The sequence below is a fragment of the Siphateles boraxobius genome, unplaced genomic scaffold, assembly GCF_051911475.1.
Source record: "Siphateles boraxobius isolate OS27281-9 unplaced genomic scaffold, OSU_SipBor_1 26, whole genome shotgun sequence".
Lineage (NCBI taxonomy): Eukaryota > Metazoa > Chordata > Actinopteri > Cypriniformes > Leuciscidae > Siphateles > Siphateles boraxobius.
Window position 1 is genome coordinate 15,529,748 of NW_027508876.1, and position 20,930 is coordinate 15,550,677.

General features: G+C 37.7%; 1 protein-coding gene across 3 annotated transcripts in view; it reads right to left on the reverse strand.

The window, feature by feature from the left end:
* rttn (rotatin) overlaps positions 1-20,930 on the reverse strand; it is a 52,400-nt gene that overhangs the window by 14,201 nt on the left and 17,269 nt on the right. For all 3 annotated transcript variants that reach the window (XM_077244481.1, XM_077244480.1, XM_077244482.1), the window contains exons 22-37: positions 19,556-19,652; positions 18,626-18,691; positions 18,265-18,456; positions 16,781-17,020; positions 15,376-15,520; positions 12,543-12,715; positions 7,462-7,681; positions 6,771-6,899; positions 6,178-6,288; positions 5,523-5,681; positions 3,092-3,169; positions 2,747-2,924; positions 2,373-2,467; positions 1,594-1,690; positions 1,276-1,471; positions 159-246 (exon numbers count right to left, since the gene is read on the reverse strand). In XM_077244481.1, coding sequence (XP_077100596.1) covers positions 159-246; positions 1,276-1,471; positions 1,594-1,690; positions 2,373-2,467; positions 2,747-2,924; positions 3,092-3,169; positions 5,523-5,681; positions 6,178-6,288; positions 6,771-6,899; positions 7,462-7,681; positions 12,543-12,715; positions 15,376-15,520; positions 16,781-17,020; positions 18,265-18,456; positions 18,626-18,691; positions 19,556-19,652 — 2,264 coding nt within the window. The remainder of the gene's footprint in view (positions 1-158; positions 247-1,275; positions 1,472-1,593; positions 1,691-2,372; positions 2,468-2,746; positions 2,925-3,091; positions 3,170-5,522; positions 5,682-6,177; positions 6,289-6,770; positions 6,900-7,461; positions 7,682-12,542; positions 12,716-15,375; positions 15,521-16,780; positions 17,021-18,264; positions 18,457-18,625; positions 18,692-19,555; positions 19,653-20,930) is intronic.

The window sequence follows — 20,930 nt, forward strand, 5'->3', positions numbered from 1 at the left end:
TAAAAACAAAAATTTTGTGGAGGACGTATAGAAGTTTGTGAATGTGTTGGTGTTCCAATTTTGTGGAAATTTTCCGAGCTTTCAGTGGTGTTCTGCAGGCCCACATTCCCTCATGACAGATTGGTGTTTAAGTGGAGGTAGAAAATCCCATAATGCACCTGGTTCCTAGCATCTTCCATAGCAGCTGGAAGAAGAGGTGTCCTTAATTCATTGACACATTGAGATATGGTCGCCGCATCCACCACACTGAAACAGACAGCACAAAACCAACAGGAAGTCATGCAGCTGAATTCACAGGTTTGTTTCCCCAGTCTAAATAAATGAATATGAATATATATATATATATATATATATATATATATATATATATATATATATATAAAAATAAATTCAATCTAACTTAAAACATGTTTTGTATCCTTTTTTTTACATTTTACATGGGTCTTTCTCTTAGCCAACAGACAAAACCACCACAATTTGGCATTTAGTAAGAGTGGGCAGAAGGCAGGCAGGATGTAGTTGTGTTAAAATGTTGTCCGGTAAACCATTAGGATAAAGTTATACTTAATTATGTGTGTGTGTGTGTGTGTGTGTGTGTGTGTGTGTGTGTGTGTGTGTGTGTGTGTGTGTGTGTGTGTGTGTGTGTGTGTGTGTGTGTGTGTGTGTGTGTGTGTGTGTGTGTGTGTGTGTGAAAATGAGGGAAGAGGCGAGCACAGCATTGTTATTTTAGTTTTATTCATGTTTTGAATTCGCTTTTTTATGTTAATTTTAGTAATTTCGTTATGTGCTTTTGTCTTTTTTTTTCTAACCCTGAACCTACACATAAACTTAACCCATGTAGTTACCTTATATTACCCAGTATGTTCTGTGGTAAGTACACTGTAAATACATGTACTGAAAAATAAAGTGCAACCAATATCTGGTTTTATTTCAGATTTATTTAAATTAACAGAAATGCTTTTAATAGTTTTAGTTTAGGACAAAAACCCTGGTGCACAGGTCTGCAATGTGCAATGCGTGTCTGTGATTAACTGCTAATATTAACTATAGTTTTTAGCAAACATTTATATTAGTGAAAATAAAATCACTAATTTTACTGTGTTCTGTAGAGCTGCTTTTAATAATTTCCCTGTCTATTACTGTAAAGCTGCTTTGAAACAATGCATATTTAAATACAGGTGGCTTGACTAATAAAGTGTCAGTATGATCATTGTAATATTTAAATAATGCCAGAATTCTGCACAATATCTGTTTGTCTTCACATGTCTCTCTAACCTGGCCATGCTCTGAAGTATTTGGTTGTGCTTGAGGGCAGAGAGACTAAACTCAGGAAGCACAGCCAGCAGGTTGTCCAGTAGACCGCACACAGATAGCAACAGGTGAGGGGTTACTATAGCAACAGGCTCAGTCCTTCCCCCTGGGTGGGACTCTTGAGTGAGGGCAGAGTCTGAGCTGTCCGTGTCACTTTGACCTACAACACAAATAATTAACAGCAGAAAGACTCAAATCACTAAAGACTGAAAGAAACAATCTTGACTCTCAAGATCAAACTGTCAGTTAGTAAAATTTCCCCTCCCCTAAGAAAAGTCATACCCTGAGCAGTGAGTCTGTTAACTGGAGTGTCCTGGATTCTAGCAACACCTGAGGTCGGAACTGGAGAATGTGTCCCACTAGAGGTTCCTGATGGAATCTGAAGAACACAAACTGGCATGATAAAAATTTGAAAACAGTTGTGTATATAATATAGTGATCCGGATTTTAAATTATATCACATTATATATATATATATATATATATATATATATATATATATATATATATATATATATATATATATATATATATATATTAAAGCTGGGTCTCCAAAATTGACAGCGCTGTGTTGGACAGATTTGTGCAGCGGTGTTCCATAAGGGAGAGAGAGCGTGAGAGGTACGGGGAAAGTGAGAGAGAGAGAGAGAGAGAGAGAGGGACGAGCGAGAGGTAGTGCTGCGCGAATGGCTACGGCGCTCAGCAATCAAATATGATTTTAAATTGGCTTAGTAAAAAAATTTAAAAATAAACTGTGGAAAATCAATGTTTGGCGGTCAGCGTTGAAATATTGAGGCGGGCCGAAACCAATAAATGAACATATGGGAAACCCTTAGTTGTGTAGCTTAATATTTTTGTGTCAGCTGATTAATTTTTTTCAGGATACTTTGATGAATGGAAAGTACAACAAAACAGCATTTATTTGAAAAATAAATATTTTTAAGATAATGAATGTAACTGTTGATATTCAATGTGTCCTTGTGAATACCCTGTTCAGGATGTTCACTAGAAAAAGAAAAAAAAAACCTTTTGGTCAGCCACAAATGAAATGGTCTACTGACCAGAGTACTGGAGGTGGAAATGGATCCAGAGCATTGAGTTTGGTTTAGAGCAAGCATCTCTCTCCAGTACTTCAGAGAATCATTCAGATCTGTCTCTACATGAACAGAAAGAAACAGACCACTTCATTTACAAATAAAACAGTCATATTTACAACTAAATTATATACTGGAATAATTACCTCTAACAGCGCACTAACATGAACTCTTTCTTATAACAAGAATGATAAATATAAACACCATAATCTAAAATATGTGGCACACCCGCCATGATCTCTAGTACAGAACAGTATTAATGATGTGCATAAGCATATGGATGCCAAAGAGTCAGACATCCACTAATAGCTGGCAGAGCTCTGGGCGCGTGGATGCCGTACCCTGGGTGACATTGGCCGGCGGAGGAGGGGGGCCGAGGGTGAAGGCATGTCTGCCCATGTAACAGCTCTTCACCATCTGGCCCACGCTTTCAAAAAACTGGCAGTGGTACAACAGAGCCTGCAGGGCAGGAAGCCCGACCAGACACAGTCCTGAATCCTCATCATGCACGCAGGGGCTCTGGGAGACACAAGAAAGGGACACAAGATAAAATGTTTAAAAAAAGGGGGAAATTTAATACTGAGGAAACCAGAAATCACAGACAGATTTGTTATGTCTACAGAGCTTTTAAGACCGGCTGTGATATTGATATTCAGTTCTGAAAGTTTATTCTCATGTAAACAGACCTGCCAGGCACACTCTTTGGCCTCTTCTGCATTAGCAGGCATTGGCATCACAAGGAGGTTTTGCAAAATAAACGCTGCCTATATGGAAGGGAAAAATAAAAGTTAGAAACACTGCCATCTTCTTGGAAATGAATAGAAATGCATGCTGGTTGAATTCTCAGTGGAATCGCAGAAAGCAAGCAAAATCCTTCAAAAGAGAGAAATGCAAACACATTCCTTTTAAACTATGACAGGAATAGTTAAGATTCGTTTCTGTGCAGTGCCACCGTGTATATATGGGTTTAAGCTCTTTTTTCCCCACTCTTCCTGGTCAAATACGCCTAGTTCGAAACCTGTACTAATAATAATACATTGAGAAATCGATCACAGATCTGAAGTAACATGACTTCCAGAGCCTTTCTGACTAAGTCTAATCATCATTGCAGTTTATTCTAACCGAGAACCGCCCACTTATACAGGAAGTGGCCATCTGATTGATTTGTAGAGATACGGACTTTATTACACGGACTTTATTACACGGCTCTCTGAAATGCTTGATTCTGATTGGTCAGGCGTGACATTCCCGTGACATATATATATATATATATATATATATATATATATATTTATATATATTTTTTTTTTTATGTTTTCACACACAGAAACACACACACTGAAGTACCGTCCCACTTTACTTAACAAACACATAAATTGTAAGAATATGACTAATACTGACCAATAAACAGTATAAGGTAAGGCTATTAGTACCAAAGTTTTTTGTTAATACAATAAAGTTAGTAAGTTGGTATGAGTCATCACAGTCATTCTAAAAATACACACAAAAAAAGTGAAAATTCAATGGTATTTTGGGGTTACGGAAACAACAGTTACCATGGTAAATACACTATACAAATATGAACTGTTAATTCAATTGAAGAGTGTGCGCCGCTATCACACTATAACGTCTCACGGGGCAGAAAAGTTTGTTCTTCTGAGGTGAGACATTTTATTTCATTCCAAGTTATGAAAATAACATTTGAATAATGACACTGACATCTAGCCAACATCTATCCGTTGATATCTGTAACAGACAACATCTCATCTGTTAAGATACTGAATCAGGACAGCTCGTTTTTCTCAGGCACTTACTTAACCTGCGCCTGACAGAAGAGTCAACAGCTTTCACGAATGTCTTTCAAAATAAATTTCTCAATTCAGTCTCGCGACCCACAAGTTGAGAAACACTGTCCTAAACCAAAGTTTTGACAAAAACAAGTTTTATAAAATGATAAACCTAACATTTCAGCCAGTGTACGCTGTGTAAAAATATGGGTCAATCTTTGCATTGGAAAAACGGCAGATGCTTTGAATGAAAATGCAAATTCACTCTTTTGCAGATGGCCCTTATGGAGCAGTAAAAATGTAACTGTTACCCCTGTTAACAAAGCAGAACTGCTCTAATAACTAAACTACTTTATTAGGCATTGTAGAGATAAGATAATGCCATCAAAAATTTCCCCACTGAAAGGTAAACAGTTTGCAGGTATGACAAACACCATAAAGCAAACATTGTCTAATACATCTGAAAATTAGAGGCCGGCGCTTCTTTCATGTCTCTCGTATCACACCACGGATGTGCTCTCTCTCGTTTCATTTCAATGCATCTGCCATCTTGCACCTCAGTTGAGTGTCGACTGTATTTACTGTAAAATGAAACCAGAGGACTTCTGTATTAATAGTAGGCCAACGGTAATATTGTTGAAGCGATCTTGTTGGGATTGTTTTGCACACTGTAAAATCTTACCGGTTTATTATCTTATAATCCATTAAAGCAGTTTCTTCTCATATCAATATTTCATGTCCCTGTCATTATTTATACGGTGAAAAGCCATTTAAAAAGTGACATGGCTCTACATTATGCCTTAAATGTCCATTTTGTTTGAGCTTGTTCATTCATCTAGACTCAAATCTGCTTGATAAAAAATTGTTTTCTTCGAGGAAGCTTTGCATTTAATGAGGCGAGCTAATAAAATATTTCAAGTCAAATCAATACTTCATCTCTACTTATTCACTTCTGAGGCAAGTAGCTGTGTAATAAGCGAGATAGTGTACATCCAGTTGGTTTGTTATAGCAAATGAAACCCTGACATAGTGATCAGAACCCTGACACAAAACGGAGTTACAACCGGCTGGATTTACATGAGCCCATACTAATTTAATTATATGTGACCTAGGGCGGGTTTATCTGGAATAAATTGTACCACAAAGAAAAATTAGCCTGTCAGTTTTGAACTGGTGATTTCAACCAGCACTCTCGATTTTTTAAGTCCAATATGCATCAGATGGCCAGTGAACAGACAGAGTGCTGGTCCCTTGACTCTCAGTCTGAGGCAGTCTTGGTAAACACTCAGTTTGTTTGTGTTGTATTCAAGCTGAAGCTGGATGGACTCACCTCTCGTCGCACCATACTGCACTCCTGTCTCTCCAGCAGGATGTTGAGTACCGTGGCCCACAGGCCGCCTGAAATGTTCTGGCAACTCTCTGACAGCGCCACACACCCTCTCTCTAGCGAACTCAGAGCCGCACCCACAGCCAGGCTGGCACAGCGCACCTAGAGCCAGACAAATACACACACACACACACACACTTGTGCTCAGACCCTGCACATGTGCTTGGCAGTGCTAAATGCCATGGGCTCTTTGGCGTGTAGCACTGGCACAAGTTTGTGTTAATCATGCCCATTATTTTCAGTGCTCAGCATCTGCTGATCTGAGGGAGGCCTGGACATGCACGGGTACTTGGGAAAATGATCCAAAATAGAAGGCCAAGGCACACAAATTGCTAGATAAGGTTTTCATCAAAATTACAGACACACATTTAATAATTTTATATTGACTATGATTGCATTCTTTAAATACAACTCAGTTTAAAAAACAACAACTTTGTTAATTCAAAACAAAGCATTCAAAATGTTAATAAATTAGCATGTCACAACCCAGGAGATGTAAATTTCCAAAAAGTATTTCATGTCAACTATTCAAAACAATAGTTCATGTTGAATAGCTACTGTATGTCCCATAGTTTATTTTAAGACGTGAAGGTCTCACCTCAGGGTCCCGGTCCACCCACAGGGGAATTAACCAGGCTAAGCCAAGCTGGGCACCACTCTGCTCATCAGAACTTTGCTCACTCCCCAAAGACCACAAGGATATCCAGTCCTTAAACAACACACAAAGCATGGAGCGTGAAACTGCTGTACTAATAAAACCTATACTTAATTGGTAGTATAACGATCAAACTTAATATTAAAGGGTTAGTTCACCCAAAAATGAAAGTGTTCATGTTGTTCCAAACCTGTATGAGTTTATGTCTTCTGATGAATATAAAAGAAGAGATATTTTGAAGAATTTGGTTACCAATGCTCTTCAAAATATCTTATTTTATGTTCATAAGAAACTCGTATCGATTTGGAACAACATAAGGGGGAGTAAATTACAGAATTTTCTTTTTTGGGTGAACTATCCCTTTAAACAGGTTTCTAGTGATAAACCAATATAATCGACCAATTTCATGTTAACTAAATTGATTAGAAGAAGTGTTAGCACCCCCTTGTGTCAGTTTCAAAGTCTTCTGATATAATTTTCAAATGCAAAGGCATTTCTGACCTGATATAATTTTCAATTGCAAAGGCATTTCTGACCTCGTTTTTGGTTTCTTTCATCATCTCATGTGACAGGTGAAGCAGGCAGATAACAGCATTTTTTGTCACTCCTTTGCCCATGAAGGACATTGAGTTTCCTCCCAAATCCACGTAGAATGAAGAGATGACCTGGGAAGAGCAGTCAAATAGGAACACGATCATAATTAGCTGTCTGGGAGACGAATGGGTATCATTTGTGTTTGAATTACATATTTTTATTTGCTATTTTTTTTTACCAAACCACCTAGATGTCAAGGTTTATTCAAGTATGTCAAACAGTTGATGGACCCCGCTGCCTTCCATAGTATTTCTTTCCTACTATGGAAGTCAATGGGGTCCATCAATTGTCTAGTCACAGACATTCTTCAAAATATCTTTCCTTTGTGCTTAGCAGAAGAAAGAAATTCAAACAGGTTTGAAACAACTTGAAGGTGAGAAAATTATGACAGAATTTTTGTTTTTGGGTTATAGAGCAATATTGATGCAAAAAAAAAAGAGATACAGCTGAGACTCGGCTGATTTGAAAGAAGTGATTCATGCTCAAGTGTTTGGGAACATCTTGGACCCTGCGTGTGAGTGTGCGTTTAATGTGTTCTGTCTGGATGAGAGAAACAGTAAGCGTGTATATACTCTGCTCAAAATATATTCTAGAGTGTAACCGAGGCACTTGAGAACATGTGTGTATGCATACTTCCAAGAGGCCACTGAGGTATTTGAGGCAGAGTGTGTTTGGCTCCATGCTGGGTGCGTGTGTGCTCCAGCCGGGCAGGGCGGTCACATGGGCCATGGTCCTGAGCGTGCGCTCAAGAGAGGGCAGGCCGTAGAAGCATGGAGCGTCGGACAAGCGAAGGCACTGTACCAGGCGCAGAGACAGCTCAGAAGCAAATGGTCCGGACAGAACCCCACACACCCTTAAAAGTAGACGAAAAATGCAAAGTGAAGAACGGAGTGATCATAATACAACCCCAAATCTTGAAAAGTTGGGACATTTTGTAAAATGCAATTAAAATCAAGAATCTGTAATTTGTTAATTCTCTTTCAACTTTATTTAACTGACAAAGTGCAAAGATTTTCAGTGTTTTCACTGAACAACTTAATTGTATTTTGTAAATATAAACAAATGTTGATTTTGATGGCTGCTACACACTCCAAAAAAGTTTTTTCTGTTGTTTTGATTCAGTTACGCTGTGGCTTGATTCTGGTACGCTGTGGCTTGATTCCGGTACGATGTGGCTTGATTCCGGTACGCTGTGGCTTGATTCCGGTACGCTGTGGCTTGATTCCGGTACGCTGTGGCTTGATTCCAGGACGTTGTGGTTTGATCCGTTGTGTTGTGGCTTGATCCGGTGTATTGTGGCTTGATTCCGCTGTGTTGTGGTTTGTTTCCATTGTGTTGTGGCTTGATCCGGTGAATTGTGGCTTGATTCTGTTATGTTGTGGTTTGTTTCCATTGTGTTGTGGTTTGTTTTCAATGTGATGTGGCTTGATCCGGTGTATTGTGGCTTGATCCGGTGTATTGTGGCTTGATCTGGTGTATTGTGGCTTGATTCCGTTGTGTTGTGGTTTGTTTCCGTTGTGTTGTGGTTTGTTTCCGTTGTGTTGTGTGACTTGATTCCGTTGTGTTGTGGCTTGATTCCGTTGTGTTGTGGCTTGATTCCGTAGTGTTGTGGCTTGATTTTGTTACGTTGTGGTTTGGTTCTGTTACGTTGTGGCTTGATCCGTTGTGTTATGGTTTGTTTCCATTGTGTTGTGGCTTGATCCAGTGTGTTGTGGCTTGATCACGTTGTGTTGCGACATGACCATTTGTCTTATGGCTCGATTCCGTTGTGTTGTGGCTTGATTCCGTTGTGTTGTGGCTTGATTCCGTTGTGTTGCGGCTTGATCCGTTGTGTTGCGGCTTGATTCAGTTACATTGTAGCTTGATCTGTTGTGTTCTGGCTTGATCCGTTGTTCTCTGGTTTGATTATGTTGTGTTGTGGCTTGATCCGTTGTTTTCTGGTTTGATTATGTTGTGTTGTGGCTTGTTTCCGTTGTGTTGGGGCTTGATTCCGCCATGTTAACTTAAATTAGCGGTTTAAATTTTGTTGTATTGTGCACTAATGGGCCACCGGGAACAAACAGTGGAACAGTGGAAATCCACTACCGTTCATAAGTTTGGAGTCAATACGATTTTTTTTTTTTTTATGTAACAAGGATGCATTATATTGACCAAAAATGACAGTAAAGACATTTCTAATTTGTTACAAATAAAATGCTGTTTTCAATATTGATAATAAGAAGAAATGTTTGTTGAGCACACACATGTTATGTCAAATACACACACATATATATATATATATATATATATATATATATATATATATATATATATATATATATATATATATATATATATATACACACACACAGGTCCTTCTCAAAAAAATATCATATTGTTGTGATAAAGTTAATATATATATATACACACTCACCTTAAGGATTATTAGGAACACCATACTAATACTGTGTTTGACCCCCTTTCGCCTTCAGAACTGCCTGAATTCTACGTGGCATTGATTCAACAAGGTGCTGAAAGCATTCTTTAGAAATGTTGGCCCATATTGATAGGATAGCATCTTGCAGTTGATTGAGATTTGTGGGATGCACATCTAGGGCACGAAGCTCCCGTTCCACCACATCCCAAAGATGCTCTATTGGGTTGAGATCTGGTGACTGTAGGGGCCATTTTAGTACAGTGAACTTATTGTCATGTTCAAGAAACCAGTTTGAAATGATTCGAGCTTTGTGACATGGTGCATTATCCTGCTGGAAGTAGCCATCAGAGGATGGCTACATGGTGGCCATAAAGGGATGGACATGGTCAGAAACAATGCTCAGGTAGGCTGTCGCATTTAAACGATGGCCAATTGGCACTAAGGGGCCTAAAGTGTGCCAAGAAAACATCCCCCACACCATTACACCACCACCACCAGCCTGCACAGTGGTAACAAGGCATGATGGATCCATGTTCTCATTCTGTTTACACCAAATTCTGACTCTACCATCTGAATGCCTCAACAGAAATCGAGACTCATCAGACCAGGCAACATTTTTCCAGTCTTCACCTGTCCAATTTTGGTGAGCTCTTGCAAATTGTAGCCTCTTTTTACTATTTGTAGTGGAGATGAGTGGTACCCGGTGGGGTCTTCTGCGGTTGTAGCCAATCCGCCTCAAGGTTGTGCGTGTTGTGGCTTCACAAATGCTTTGCTGCATACCTCGGTTGTAACGAGTGGTTATTTCAGTCGCTCTTCTATCAGCTTGAATCAGTCGACCCATTCTCCTCTGACCTCTAGCATCAACAAGGCATTTTCGCCCACAGGACTGCCGCATACTGGATGTTTTTCTCTTTTCACACCATTCTTTGTAAACCCTAGAAATAGTTGTGCGTGAAAATCCCAGTAACTGAGCAGATTGTGAAATACTCAGACCGGCCTTTCTGGCACCAACAACCATGCTCAAAATTCCTTAAATCACCTTTCTTTCCCATTCTGACATTCAGTTTGGAGTTCAGGAGATTGTCTTGCCCCTAAATGCATTGAAGCAACTGCCATGTGATTGGTTGATTAGATAATTGCATTAATGAGAAATTGAACAGGCGTTCCTAATAATCCTTTAGGTGAGTGTATATAGCTTAGTAGTGCGAGTAGTATCAGGGCCAGTAACCAAAAAAGTTGCAGATTTGAAATGCCCTGATTGTGTTTTAATTGTAATTATCTATCAAAATTTTGTTTTTTTAAGTTAATTAAAATAATTAATGCTTTCTATTCTTTTTGCAACATCACACCACTCCTTTCAGGTTTAAACCTATAGTATACTTTTTTCTTTTTTTTGCAAAGAAACATATTCATGCCATTTTAAATTACGTTTCTTGTATTATGAAGAATTACAAACTAAATGATCATAACATAGAAAGACCGTAACAAGCACCCTGAACAAATGATACATGTTAGATTTTTGCTCATAAACTGAAAATGCATGCAGGGAAATGTCTTAGTAGATCAGATTTCCATTACAGGGCCTTGATACATCAACAACTAACAGTGGGATGTTCCAATTTACGGATCCTTAAGGAGTTTTCAGAAGAGTTATTCCATAAATAACAAAATTAAATCAAAAGCGTCATTAGATTTGTATTTCCCCTAGATGGCAGGTAGAAGCACAAGTCATCTAATGAGGATAGTAAAACATTTTATGCATGTACAGGAGAGAGAGAAGGAAGAGTGTTTTAGGAATAACACATCTGCCTTGTCGGTCTAAATGGTTTCAATGAGTGTGTTTTGTGGAGTAAACAGATGTGACAGAGTGTTTTAGCACCCTCACTAACCACAGGTGCATGCTAAACTCAATAACTGCTATGGCTCTTGAATACATTTGAAGATTTAATCAAAATACACCGCGGCCTGCAAACCAATCATCTTAATATAAAAAAAGACCAGGATCAAAAAGTTATTTCTTGATTTTACTTCATAAAAACATTTTTAGAAGCTTCTTGGGGCCATGGCTAAGGGGTTAGCGCACATGTTCTGGGCACATTGAGTGACAGGTTTGAGCTCCACAAAATCTCTGTAACTACATAATTATCCAATGAAAGATGAAAGACATTTAGCTACAGTAACTGGAATACCCTGGTAAATACACTACTGTTGTGAAGCTTGGGGTCAGTAATTTTTTCTTAAAGAAATTAATACTTTTATTCAGCAAGTACGTATTAAATTGATCCAAAGTGACAGTAAACATTTTTCTATTACAACTTTCTATTCATAAAGTATTAATGAAAAAAGTATCTTTGTTAGGCCTGTCATTATTATTGATTAATCGTCTGATTGTGGTCATTTGATCTAATTTAAATTATTTCAGAAAACCACAATAATTTTTCAGTTTAAATTTCAATCACATTTTGCCAAAGAATATAAAAAAATTGTTGTAAAGGACATAAAGAGATCTGTGGGTTTAATCAGACTGCATTATATATTATATTAAATTATATGGGCCTATTTTATTAACATTTTTATTATTATATTATTCCAATTAAAAAAAACGATTACAGAAAGTGACATGAACAAAACAGAATTAAATCATTAATCGCACATTTGTATGACAATTAATCAGCACAAAATTCATGATCATGACAGCCCTAATCACGGTTTCCACTAAAATATTAAGAAGCTTTTATTAATAATCAATATTAATAAGAAATGTTTCTTGAGCACCAAATAAGCATATTACAATGACTTTTCTGAAGGACCATGGTGACACTGAAGACTGGAGTAATAATGTTGAAAATTAAGCTTTGCATCACATTTAAAATTTAGCCAAATAGAAAATATTTATTTTAAATAGTAATATTTCACAATATTACTGTTTTTTTCTATATTTTTACTGAGCAGAAGAGACTTCTTTAGACAATAAATAAAAAAAGAAAACATTTTTTTTACGGATCCCTATTTTTTAATTGGTAGTGTATGCCTAACAGGCAAGAGAGATACTGAAGATATAGTCTTCAAAAAGGAAATAGGTCCAAGACAGTACTCAGGTGCCACAGTGTGTGTGGGTATGTTCTATAGATAGAGCGGTCTGATGGTTGACACCATGTGTTAAAGAATATGAGTGAGTCAGTAAGTGTGGGTCTGTTGTTAAATGAGTCAAGCCAGTCATTTTCTGTGTGAGAGAGTGACTCATTCAGTGCCCCTGAGTTTTTGAGTCACGTGTCACCCACAACAGTGTATGTGTTACCTGTCAGGAGTGTGTGTCATTCGAAGCAGCAGAGTGTTGAAGAGGCCTGTCAGTTCTCTCTGTAGCCGGTGACTGAGGTGGGCTTGAAGCTTGTCCGCTTCCCCCTGTGACTGGATCTGTGTGCGAGTCTGCAGTTCAGCACTCAGCAACAAGTTCAGCAGGGTGTGTGACTCCTACATACACACAAATACACAGCTCCTTAATGTGATCTGTCAATTACGGTACTGCCATCGTATACCTCCTGATTCAGCTGAACACAATTTGATGACCCCATCCTTATCCTCCACAGGAGCGACTACTAAAAATAGCAGGTTTATTACAAATTCCTCATTCAGCAACCCTAGAAATCTTAATCCTCCATATAATTTACCTACAAATTCACACAGCAGGGACAAAAGTAGATTTTATACATTCTGAAGAAAATGTATGTGGAGTTCCCCAGTTTAAAGCCACAGTCATAATATTTGGGTGGTTGCTGTCCTAGGGTGTTCTGTGTGATTTTTAAGGTGTTCTGGCTAGTTGCTTGTAATGGTGCAAAGGATTGCAGTTGATCTGTGATCCGTACGGACCAGGCCCCACAGTTCGTCACGCATGTGATTCGCGGATCAATAGCAAAGTTTAACCATCATAGAGTGAAAGTTTATCATTTGCCCATGTCTTTTCTTGACAATTTAGACATTTAGAGGCGAAAGAGAACTCAATTGTGCGCTGTTATCTGAGCGTACAGCTGCACACACCCGATGCACGCACACACAGAGGCCTTCAGATTGATTCCTCTTCCACATCTTCTTGCGCTTGAATGGACACATACACACAAAATTATGGTAAAATACCCATCTCTGCAAGTATTCTCGTAAACACTGTTGTTATGTCTTAAGTGAACATAAACAGTTGAGAAAGAAATCGGATGTGAATCATTATATTGGATCCGTTCATTGGGGCTTAAAGTGACAGCAACCTATAAATACCTGCTGCTAATTCATTAAAGGGTTAGTTCACCCAAAAATCTTTCTTCTCCTGGCTCTTCCAAGCTTTGTAATGGAAGTGAATAGAACCTGAGATTTTGAAGCCCAAGAAAAGTACATCCATCATAAAAGTAATCCAGGCTCCAGGGGGTTATTAAAGGCCTTCTGAAGTGAAGCAGTGCATTTTTGTAAGAAAAATATCCATATTTATAACTTTATAAACTAGAATCACTGGCTTCCGTTGATGGCCATGCAAGAGTAGAGTTTCGGCAGAAGAGTAACCCGACACGACATATTCACTTCACTTAAGATGGTCTTTCTTTACCCCCTGGAGCTGTACGGATTACTTTTATGATGGATGGATGCGCTTTTTTGGGCTTCAAAATCTGTTACTATTCACTCCATTTATAAAGCTTTGAAGAGCCAGGATATATTTTAATATAACTCCGATTGTGTTTGGCTGAAAGAAGAAAGTCATATACACCTAGGATGGCTGAGTAAATTATGAGATCCTTTAAATTTTTCAGGTGAACTAACCATTTAAATGTTAGTAAAACAACTAAAGACATTTTAACAAAGATTAATCTATATTTAATTTATACAGTGAACAATATATTAACTTTCATGATTACATTTCTGTACCTGAATACTACTGTAACCTTACTTAATTTGTAAGTGTATATTGCATTTATCTATGGTTGTAATTTGTGGTTTTTTTGCTGATCTGAAAAATTGTCTGATCCGTGATTTTAAAAAAAGTTTAGTGATCCGTTGCACCACTAGTTTCTTGAGCCACTAGGAGATCACTAGGATGTTCAGAATGGTTGTTAGGCAGGTAAAAAAAAAAAAAAAAAAAGTGTAATGTGTTTGGGGGGGGTGTTCTGGTTGGTGGTCTTGGTGGTTACTCAGGGACTGTTGGGAAGTTGTTGTTGGGTGTTCTGTGTGGTTGCTTAGGTGTTTTGGTTTGTATAGAAGAAAGGGGGTTTCTAAGGTTCCTTGTGCATCGCTAGTCATTTGCTAGGGGGTTAAAGATGGCTCCTAAAGCATTGCTAGGTAGTTGCTATAGTGAACGGTCTGGTTTTTAAGTGGTTGCTAAGACATTATGAGGAATTGCCTTTTAACCCACATTATGAGTGATTGCTTTTTAACCCATGATATTCCTCTCCTTAGATATTTGTGTGGCCTTTTTTCAATGCAAGTCTATGAGATTTTTTTTTTTTTAAGTAATCTCTCCTCTTCAGTAAGCCACACAATTTGAGCAATCATGTATGTCCAAAGCTCTAATGATGCAGCATACCAAAACTTTGTGCAAAAGAATATTAATAAGCATGTGCTTGTCTTAGCAGGCAACACTGGAAAGAAGAAAAAAAATACACGGTTGTGCCTGTGTTTCATTTAGACAGACCAGATGTTTGAGAAACACTCCAGCGACTGTGGATGCTCTCTGCATTTCACCACCTCCCCCACCAGGCGTTTCATCAAACCCAGCGTTCTCTGTCAAGCGTCAAGGCAGGTTTGTTTGCATACAAACACATTAATGTGAGGTAAGGCAGGAATAGACTTAGTAGATAAAGCCATTCTTCCCCAGTGTGAGAAACAAAAACAATGACAGCTGAAGAACCTCTCTCCGTTACAAGCGTTAATTCAATATTAATGTATTTGTATTGCTCCTCAGTGTGATTTATTTCAGCTCCTCTTAATAAATACACCACACTCTGTTCATTTGAGGCAGGAGGGCAACCTAATTTACTTATCAAGGTACAATAAGTCTCTTTATTGTTTTTACTTGGGCTCCAAAGAGAAATAAAAGCACTCCATAAAAGATTCAACATGGCTGTGGTATGTGACACGGGCTTATTCAGAAATACCTGGTTTAGGAGTAATTCTAGGAGCCATTTTAGGTCCTGGTGATCCAATTCAGACTGATTCTGCTTGAAGAAGGTGTTAAGGAATGAGACAATATCCACCAAGAGCCTCTCATCTTGACAGCAAGCTGGACGTACCATAATAAATCTGTTATGTTAATAAAAAAAGAAGAGTTTATGTTGGCATTCAAAAATGAGTAAATGATGACAGAATTTTTTCATTTTTAAGTGAAAAATTCCTTTAAAGGAGTAGTTCACTTTTTAAAAAACTTTTGCTGATAATTTACTCACCCCTATGACATCCAAGATGTCCATGTCTTTTTTTCTTCAGTCGAAAAGAAATGAAGGTTTTTGATGAAAACATTCTAGGATTTTTCTCCATATAATGGACTTCATTGGGTACCAAACTGTCCAAGGTCCAAATGACAGTTTCAGTGCAGCTTCAAATGGCTTTAAACGACACCAGACGATGCATAAGGGTCTTATCTTGCGAAACGATCGGTCATTTCAAAAATAAATAAAACAGTTTAAGTTTTATAAGCACAAATGCTCGCCTTGCTCTGTTCTGTGACTCTCCTGTTAGAACTCGTTCATCAAAATGAACAAATCTTTTTTCGAGTCATTCCAATCATTCAACGAACGAAATGACTCGAAAAAAGATTTGTTAATTTTGAACGAGTCTTTTTGCGAGTCATTTCGTTCATTTCAACGAACGAAATGACTCGAAAAAAGATTTGTTCATTTTGATGAACGAGTTCGAACAGGAGAGTCACGAACGTGCATCACAGAACAGAGCAAGGCGAGCTTTTGTGCTTATAAAACGTAAACTTTTTTATTTATTTTTGAAATGACCGATCGTTTTGCAAGATAAGACCCTTATGCATCGTCTGGTGTCGTTTAAAGCCATTTGAAGCTGCACTGAAACTGTCCTTTGGACCTTGGACCGTTTGGTACCCAATGAAGTCCATTATATGGAGAAAAATCCTAGAATGTTTTCATCAAAAACCTTAATTTCTTTTGGACTGAAGAAAGAAAGACATGGACATCTTGGATGACATGGGGGTGAGTAAATTATCAGTAAATTTTTAAAAAAAAAGTGAACTACTCCTTTAATCGATTTAAAGTGTCTTTGCTGAATAGGCCTACATCTCTTTAAAAAAAAATCTTACTGACCCAAAACTTTTGAACGGTACTATATTTAGTTGCAGAGTCATTTCTAAGCTCTGTTTTGTCAAAGATAAAATATCGTTCAGCTTTGTGTCTGAAGTTGTCAGCTCATTCATTGTATAAGGCTGTGTAATGCTGGCGCACTCCATCAAACTCATGCAAAGTCATGCCTGGCGATCACAAATCACATATCTGGAGGTATACGGAAAACAAATGTATAGATCACACACAGTGTGTTTACCTCTCTACAGCGTTGTGCCAGCTTAGGGTTTGCAGGATGTTCTTGCTGCTCTGGGCAGTGGATTTGAGTGCAAGGCGGTCAGCGAAAAGGTACAGGTGCATTCTGGTCAAGGCAAAAGTCACGGTGCTGTGGGAGCTTGCATCACGAACCCCGTGAATACAGGCCCCTAACCCGGACCTTATATTGCTTATTCTTAACACCACCACCTGAGATTCGGACAGCACCAGATCATGATGAAACCTTAGGGAAAACAGGGGTTACGAATAAAGTTAAGCCTTTCAGCACTCTAACACACATGGCATGTTGATGTCACTGAGTCCAAAATGTCACTAGTTCTTGCATGTGTCGTAAGCAAATTTTTTTTTTTATTATTATGGATGCAAACGTGTTAGATATGAGGCTCGGTGATGATTATTAATGAATAACTATTTTGAAAACTTAAATTGTTAGGTTCCTCACTCCAAAATATCACATGGCTTCAGAAGACTTGGAGCAGTGCACAAATCAACTTTTATGGCACCTTCTTCTTGTTGTTGTTGTTTTTTTGAAGTTTGACACAGATGGCCACTATGTATCAGAAGCATAAAGCTGAAAAAATAAAAACTAAAATTTTCTTCCACAGATAAATTACAGCATGGAGGTTAGGAGCGACTGTAAATAATGAACATTTTTATTTTTTCATTTATTCCTTTAGGGAGGCCAGACAAGTTTACTGCCAGCAGATCAGTAATGATTTTATACTTGGTAACAAATCAACAGCTTCTGTGTATTAAAATGACGTTAAGTTCTACTGCAAACGTTTCCAAACAGTTCAGCAATAAAAAAAGATCTATCTTAACTCTTAAGATGATCCAGATTTACTGCCTAAAACTCTTAGTGCTCAATACAATTTGAGTGCTTGAAAACAAATAAAAGGCTTTGAGAATGACAAAAGTGCACCTATTATGCTATTTTAAAGATTCCTATTCTTGTTTTGGAGGTCTACAACAGGTTTACATGCATCCAAGTCCAAAAACACTTTCATTTTCTCATAATATACATTGAATCATCACCTCTTTTTCTCAAATCAAGGATATGGTCCCAACATGTCAACATCACAAGCCAAACTTTTCCAGGCTTCAGCTACAACTACAGATTTTTTTAGGGCGGGTCAAATTAGATGTTGTTCACGGGCAACCAATGAAGACCAAAGGCTGGCATTATGCAAATATGTTACAAACCTACTTGGGTTCGTACAGGAAGTACAGGCTGGAATTACTGACGGCTCGTTTCAGGCCGTTCTAAATCGGTTCAGCACCTCCATATAAAATGCAATTTTATATTTGAAACTTCGCAGACATTTTACATTCGCAAAGAGCTATATTACACACCACATGAAATGTAATATCCGAAAAAAAGCATAATAGGGGCACTTTAAATTAAATTTTACCTTAAAACGCTCACCACAATGAACTTATACAAGCATGCCAGTAAATTTTACTTACTCCAGTACATCACTCCTTAAACCCTTCAGATGCTCTAGCAGTCCATCAATCCCAGAATGCCATGCTGTGTTCCAGGTGATCTGCAGTGCTTCCCAGGCAGGCTTCAGACTCAGCAGGTCTGAATATGGAGGCAGAACTGAACAGTAGGGACTCACTGCATGGTGTGAAGGCGCTTGAAACGGAAGATTATACCTGTAAGAAAATATGAGATGAAACACATTTCATATACAGTTAATCTGTCAAATAATAGTTAAATCTCCATTTAATTTTCCCGTGACACCTATAAAAGTCAGGTTATGGGGGAATTAAACGGACGTTTCTTTTAATGCACAGCTAGAATGTTGTAATGGATGTGATTTACCTCCGTATAATGGCAGCAGGCAGTGAGAAGACAGACAGGCCTGTGTCTGAGCCAGCTTTGGCAGTCCTGATCAGGGCAAAAAGAGGGTGAAATGTAACGTGAGCCAAAGCATTCTGGTTTTTACCATATTTCAACTGGTTTTTATCTACATAATGAAAGTCATTGGAGACCAAAACAACACTGTGACTGGACCCCATTGACTTTCATTTTTGGGTGAAATATCTCTTTAAGTTAAACAAAACCCTTACTCATAATAATAAGAGTGTAGTCACTATTAAGCCGCCTTTCCACTATCTCCGACAAGCGGCAGACCGGAAGTCATCCATTTTCAATGTAGAGTAGTATGGGAGGTTCAGTTCTGACCATATGCGAGGAAATTTCAGAACTGATTTGAGCTTCGGATGTGATGTATTCTAAAAACTATAAATGCGAGGAGATTTCATAATTATTTATGTTGATTAGCCCTAAAAAAACACAATGTTTTTCTTTGAGACGTATTTGGAGGTCATTTGTTTTGTGTGGGTATATTAATACATATATTATATTCATTCAAATCCTTCATTTTACCATGGTGAGTAAGTGGAGGGTAACGGTTGCTCCACGTTTAATTTGAAAGTTCCATACGACTGCCACTAGAGGTTGAAATACAACAATCGTACGTGAATGTCGAAGATTTACTTCACTTTTACATTTATCAAATGTAAAATTGCATAAATTCAAATTTATCAAAACATTCAACTGAAGAATACAACAAGTGATTAATCTTAAAGCAACAAAAAACTGCTAGTAATATAAAGTTTCAGACATCGGAGATAGTGGGAAGCTGGCTTTACAGTTTTTTTTTTAACTGACAGGGTTTGATGAAACCAGCTGCAGATATTTTACATATCGACCAATGGAGTGTGAGATCATACAACAAAGAAAACTTACCAAACATCCATTCGTGCGATTTCATCAAACAGCAGAATGCACATCAATGCGGCAGCCTCGCTCACATCACCCTGACTCTCTTTTATCAACAGAGATGCTTAAAAAGAAAATTTAAATGGCCAGGGAAGCAATCATTTAAATGTACAAATTGTGTCGTAACATGAATTGTACAGCATGTATTCACATTAAAATGGTTAGTTGAGGCAAACAGATTTTAAGGGCCGCATCCTGGGACCGAGGAGGAATAAAACATGAAAACAAAACTATAACAAGGAAAACAACACAACTCATCCATTATAGATGTGAAAGTAAAAAAAAAAAAAAAAAGGGCTCGAGTCAGAAAAACTATTTTTACATCGCCGTACTCTAGACGATCACAAACATTCGCAAACAGCTTATCAGGGAGCTCTTCACTGGATATGTTTCTAAATGTCTGGACAAGCATAAAAATTAAATTTGCCATTTGTGCATTGTCTAGACTAGAGAACTGGAAGGGTCATGTCAATAGCTCTGAATTTATAGCAGTAAATAAACAAAATGCAACTGCAAGCAGCAATTAAGTGGCCAAACACACCAGTGGATCTTGTGACGCCATGCTCTTTTGATTTTCTTTTTGGTTGAAAGGCAAGAAGAAGAGATGTTATGTCTTGTAACAATTGACCGGTATGTGGTGCTGACTTCAAACTTTGCACATACCCTAGGGTACTGTGATAAATGGCAGACTGTTTAAAAAAATGCCATTAACTTGTTTGTTGGTGTTGAAACGGTTTTGAAAATCAAAAATTCACTTAATTGTATTTGTGAGGTTTGGTCTACAGATGGTCTGAGCTAATTATGTGAAAGATTACAGACCTTGAAAATAAAGCAATCAAGCCTTCACAAATATATGGTGAGAAGAATGAGTTTAACCTATTCTCCAAAACAATTTTTTTTTTAAACTTTCACCGTCATCGTCTGAAGATCACTGACAAATAAATCACCATGATCCAAGAAGTTTGAGGGAAACTATTTTGTTTCTAAGCTGTAATTGTAACCGTCCAAAAAGTTTGGGGTTAGAATGATTTTTTTTTTAATACTTTATGGCAGCATTAACACAATACATGAAAAATGTTTTTGATTAATTTAATTTGAGTAAATTAAATTGACCAAAAATGACAGACATGCATAATGTTAAAAACATATATATTTATTTTTTTAAATAAATGTTGTTCTTGTTGACTTTCTATTCTTCAAAATCTTTTTTTTACACAAATATTAAGCAGCTCAACTGTTTTCAAGATTTAAAATAGTAAGAAATGTTTATTTAGCACTAAATCAGCATATTATAATGATTTATGAAGGATCATGTAACACAACTAAAGTCATGGCTGCTGAA